Below are 5,956 nucleotides of genomic sequence, written 5' to 3'. Positions count from 1 at the left end.
GTTATCGTACCGTCTTCGGTGAGACAACGGGTCAAATGGGGGTGAGAATGGGTCATTGTTTCAACTACATAGAATGCTTGTAGAATAGATTTAATGTATCTGAGAACAATAAAACTGAATTATAAGTGACCTTTTTGAACGATTTTGTTATCCGACCTCAAGACTGTCGGTGAGGGCTCGGACGTCACCCCTGACTACGGTATCCAACATTTTTTTATATTTTAAGTTATGGTAATTTTGTTCTAAACCAGTGAAATAAGTATTCGAATGAATTATCTTAAAATATGACTACATTCCTCAATGCACCAAACTGTTCTACGTAGTTTACGTTGGGCGGTCGTGTCTTGTACATAACCCTTCAGATTTTTTTTATAACATTAAGGACACTTCTCACGGAATCCAAGTTTCGAAGTGCTCGCGTTTTCGGGGGCACACCACTAGATACGGAGGCGGTGCACCACTGTCATTTTTGTTGATTTAGCTTTGCTGGGTCGCAGCATGCGTGAAAGAATAAGCTGTGCGTAGCTTCCGTATCGAGTGGTGTGCCCCCGAAAACGCAAGCACTTTAAAACTTGGATTCCGTGAGGAGTGACCTTAAGTTTTGAAAACAGCTTTATGATTTTGTTCAGCGGCGCAGCCAAAATTTTTGATAATACACGACCGTAAGAGACAGTATGATTAAGTCTAAATTTGTTTCGAAATTCCGCGGAATTCCGTTAAATTTCGTTAGATGCTAGTTTTTTCTAGCGAATTTTTTGTAATTTTACGAAACGAAACGAAATCATGAAATCAGATTTCGCCATGCTCAAATTCCGCGAAATTCCGCGGAATTTCGTTTCGAACGACCTGAAACGAAATTTTTCGAAATACCGCATATGCTTATTCGTTATCCAAAACTTCTGCCGCAACTCGTTGAAAACCGTTTCTCGATTTGCATGGCCGTACTTCTCATGATAGTGCATGATCAGCTTTCTCGTGATTTCGTGTTTCCTGGCCAAAATAATCGGAAACCGCTTATCGAAAGGAATGCCCTCATTTTTCTCAAGTCTGCCACGAACCCGTAACACACCTTCGGCATCCAGCACCGGCGATAGCTTATACAGTTGACTGGACTTCGAAATCTTCTCCATAGATTGACCAGGCTCCAGTTGAATATTTTTGGTCAACACGCTCATTTCATCTGGAAAACTGTCAAATTGCACTTGCTTCCACAAGACGATTTCTGCCTTTTGGAGCTCCTCCTTCTGGAGTATCGTCACCGTGCTCCGATATCCTACCTTGAGGAATCTCTGCTGATTCTGTGTGGCTTTCAATGTCATGATTGGTAACCCACTCTTCTTTCGCTGACAGTTGGCAATGAAACGCAGCACTGTTGCAGTGATCCTAACCAGCTTTGCCCATCGAGACACCGATTCGGCATCCACCACAGCATGAAACTGCATCATTCCTCGCGCCTCTTCTCCAGTTGCATCAATCGGCCCTGTAGAAGGCCAGAATTCCTCCGGTTGGTAAAGAATTTGTGGTCCGAGTCGTTTTGTAGTGGAGGACCTTGACTCCACTTGGTGAGGACATCCGCAATATTTTGCTTCGACGGGATCCACCGCCAGTCCATAAACCGCGTCAATTCCAAAATTTCACCCACTCTGAATGCTACGAACTGCTTATACTTATATGAATCAGAACGCAGCCAGGATAATACGGTTCTTGAGTCGGTCCACAGCACAGTTTTAGTGATCCGCAGAGAGTGTGAGCTTAGAATGGTTTGACTCAGCCTCGCCCCAAGCACTGCGGCCATCAACTCTAGTGGCGCTACCTTCGCTCGGGACATAACCAGACTGCAATGGATCTGCCCATTCACGATCGCTCTCAGGTAAGCAACACATCCGTAGGCGTGCTCGCTCGCATCCGTAAAGATGTGCGACTCGAGAGATTCCACCGACGACGATATTGTGTCACCAAGATAGCACCGTGGTATTTGAAGGGCTTCTACCTCCGGGAGGAGATCCGTCCACTGCTTCCACTTGCACCACTCCTCGTCGCCAATCTGTTGATCCCATTCGCAACCGCTTCGCCACAATTGCTGAATTATTATTTTACCGTGAACAGTGAATGGCGATAGCAAACCAAGTGGATCAAAAAATCCCATCACGCAACTCAAAACTATTCGCTTCGTTGGCCGCTTACTATCGTACAAATACGCTCTGACACTCTCCCGGTGCATTATTGTGATCGCAAACACGTCTATTTCTGGATCCCATGTAATTCCAAGCACGCGCTCGCTGCCCAACTGCTTATCCTGGTTGAATAGAACCGGCTCCATGGGTTTATCTTCTCCAAGGCCTGAAAGTACTTCCACTGAGTTCGAAACCCAGTGCCGAATCTCGAAACCAGCTTGCTTGTGAACGAAGCTCACTTGCTGCGCTCGTTCTAGCGCTTCTTCGACCGTGTCAACGCTGTCAAAGTAATCATCGACATAATGTCGATGAATGATTGCTGCAGCCGCCTCCGGAAATTGAGTTGCGTACTCCTCCGCGTTCCGATTTTTTACGTACTGCGCCGATGCTGGAGAGCACGTAGAACCAAACGTGGCGACGTCCATCACGTAAATTTGCGCTGACTCACTGCTGCTGTTTCTGAAGAGGAAGCGCTGTGCTTGCTTGTCATCCGTAACTATCTTCAACTGGTGATACATCTCTCGGATGTCTCCGCCGAAAGCAATCCTTCGTTCCCGGAAACCGATAATCACCGACACTAGTGGCACAAGTAGATCAGGTCCCTTTAGCAACATTGAATTTAGGGATACTCCTTGAACAGTTGCTGCCGCGTCAAAGACTAGTCGCACCTTCCCGGGTTTCTTCGGGTTGAGAACGACGTTCAGAGGAAGATACCAAACCTTGTCGCTCTGTGTATTGGCTATCTCCTCCTCCGTCGCCAGATGTGCATAGCCTTTATCCAAATAGTCCTGGATCTGATTCCGAACCTTCTGGTATAATTCCGGCTTCCTTTCCAACCTTCTCTCCAAATGTGTCGCTCGCTTCAGGGCCATTGGATAACTATCCGGGAAGTGAATCTCATCCGTCTTCCAGAGAAGTCCCGTCTCAAATCGACCACTAAGTCGTCTTGTAGTCCGCTCCAGTATCGACCGAGCCCGCTTGTCCTCAAGCGACTCCTGCTGCACACTTACTACCGATTCCTCTAATGCATAGTGGTTCTTCAGTAGCTCGTGGATTTCCTCGTTTGACACGTTCTGGTGATATCCCAAATAGCTCCCTCTCAGCGCCGAATCGGTTTGTCTTGGCCCATACACGGTCCAACCAAGCTTGCAGCGGACAGCAATCGGCTCGATTTTTGTGCCAATCTTTGCCTCCATCGGAGCAAAGGAGTGGATGTTGTTTGCTCCTATTAGGATTCCTGGACGACCGTCGTACGATGTGACTTCCAAGTCCCGTATGTGTTTATACTCCATCGCCAGCTCTTCAGCATTCAACGCTTGATGAGGCAGCATCAGCTTCTCGACTGTGTGAACCGTTTGGAGCAACATCTTCGCATTACCCGGCGGACTCACTGCCGAAATCCAAACATTCATACGCCGAGAACTTTTCTCTACCCTTGAAACGTCAGCTGTCCACTTAATAGTGAGCTTCTCTTGAACACCTACAAGCCCCAAACGATCAGCAAGCTTGCTGTCGATCAAGGTTACTGAGGCACCTTCATCTAGGAATGCGAGGACTGTTATCGACCTTCCCCCAGAATGCACCTTTACTGGAACCATTCGGAAGATAACTGACTGACCCGACCTAATGTGCGCGCTCATGCCCACTACGCCCTCAACTGGGTGAATTAAAGGATTATGAGGTTCCCTACAGTCACCTACATTGCATCGAATCTTAAAGCGACACTGACCCCCATGATCATTAAGACAAACCTGACATAGTTTCCACCTGGCAACGACCTTCATCCGATCTGCATGGGATAAGTCCTTGAAGTCCTGACAGAACCGCAGTCGATGGTCCGAGCGCTGACATACCTTGCATGGCTTCTGCTGCTTCCTGTAGGTCTCGTTTACATAGGAAGACATCACCTCACTATGACTGCACACCGCCGCTTTTTCTTTCGGTCTATTTCTTCCGCCTACTCCTACTACCACTTTCGTGTCCGACCTATACTCGATGTTGACGTTCGCTTCGCAGGCATCAGTCACAATGCCCGACAGAAAATCGGTAAACGTTCGAAGTGTCGCTGCATTCTTCTTCCGCTTGTAGTGGACCCATTGCCGTTTTTCTCCGTCCGGAAGTTTGTTAACTAGATCTTGGATAAGGATCGGGTTAACCAAGTGGAGAGTGAGATCTGCTGCTTCCAAGTGCTCGCACAACTGTTCCACGGCGTTTCCGAACGGTATGAAACTCGCCAGTTTGTCGGCCCTGGGTGGTTCCAGTTTGCGAACCTTTTCCAGGTGGTTCTGAAGTACCTGCTCCGGACGTCCGTAAAACTGACGTAGCTTTGCGATTATGCGTGGAACAGATTTTGGGAAGATAAGTTGGCCACGAACCGATTCAAGCGCCGGTCCCTTCAAGCAGTCTTGAAGTCTCACCAAGTTCTCCACGTCTGAATATCCGCAAGCTTCGTTGGACGCCTGATAAGCTCCGAAGAAGAGCGGCCACTCTTCGGGTTTCCCGGAGAAATTGGGAAGCTTTTTGGTTAATCCGCTCCTAGCGGCCAATTGAGCCTTGCTCGGTCCTTGTCGCGGCTGCTCCAGCCCGTTTAGGGTTGTCACGTTGCTTTCCCTTTCATTTTCCGCATCGCTTTCACTACTTTCGGAATTATTATCTTCGACGTCTTCGGTTTTCTGTGCATACAGCTTCAGGTTAGCTTCCGTTAGCTTACCAATGGCCGGATAACGTAATGGCGTTACCTTTAGGCCAACTCCTCCAGAAAAACCTTCTCGCGGATCCACTTCCGTCTTCTTTCGGCCATTGTCTGTTTCCGCTTCCTTCAACTTCCGTTCCACAGAAGACATCTGTTCCTGATGGGCTTGCTCCATCATTAGAATGCGGCTTAGATGTTCCTTCTTCTCCTGCAGCTCCCTTTGGAAGTGAAGGTTCTTCTCTTCAATCTCCTTCTCGCGAAGCTCTCGATCCTGTTGTAGCTCCTTTTCTCGCAGCTCGCGCTCCATGACCATTCTTCGTTCCTTCAAAGCATTCTTGATCTCCAACTCCTTCTCGCGTATCACACGCTCTGCGTCCATTTCCTCTTCCAGGCGCTTCTTCTCTGCATCCATGGCTCGGATCCTTTCTTCCACAGACGAAGGCAAGGCTGGTAATAGAGGCTCGTTGGATTTCACACTTGCCCGATCCGAATCTTCTGGGGCCTTTCTTGAACGGGTACTTTTCTTCTGCTTCTGATATGCTTGGGAAACCGCTTGGCAGACAGCTTCCGGACAGAACCATTTCTTGTCCTTCTTTGCCGCCGCCGTAACTTTCACGCAGCGCGAGTGGAACCAATGCTCGCAGCTGTCACACCCGATCATCTCATCATCCTGCGTTGAAAGTTCTCCACAAGCTTCGCAGGGTGTCGTGGTGAAGTTCATCTTGGATTCGCTCATTGTGGTGAGGGTATCCGTAACTCAATATAAGATTTTTGAGTTTGTTCGGATGAACTAAATAAGTTCCACTAACTTCTTGTAGCTGCTGCAAAGACCAGCTGCTACAAGAAGTTAGTGGAACTTATTTAGTTCATCCGAACATGTATTGAAAAATCGGACGATAAGTGCTTATGATCTTAGCTATGTTTACCGCTACTTATGTTAGGTCGTATGAGGTGGTATGATGGTACTGATAAATGGTGCGACATTTTGCGAAAAAAGTTGGGGTAGTCCGAAACCGACCGGCAAGTATTGGTCCGAAACCGACCCCCCATTTTATTGCACTCTTCTTTTTAGTACATAATTTGAAAGGGG

At 47.8% G+C, this 5,956-nt stretch overlaps 1 protein-coding gene across 1 annotated transcript; it reads right to left on the bottom strand.

Annotated features, from left to right (window-relative positions):
• Positions 1-1,441: 1,441 nt before the first annotated feature.
• On the bottom strand, positions 1,442-5,602 carry LOC134221669 (uncharacterized). Its single transcript, XM_062700857.1, has one exon. The coding sequence runs from the start codon at positions 5,600-5,602 to the stop codon at positions 1,442-1,444; it is 4,161 nt and encodes a 1,386-aa protein (XP_062556841.1).
• Positions 5,603-5,956: the final 354 nt, after the last annotated feature.

This window comes from Armigeres subalbatus, chromosome 3 (assembly GCF_024139115.2).
Source record: "Armigeres subalbatus isolate Guangzhou_Male chromosome 3, GZ_Asu_2, whole genome shotgun sequence".
NCBI lineage: Eukaryota > Metazoa > Arthropoda > Insecta > Diptera > Culicidae > Armigeres > Armigeres subalbatus.
This window is presented reverse-complemented; position numbering and strand designations above follow the sequence as displayed.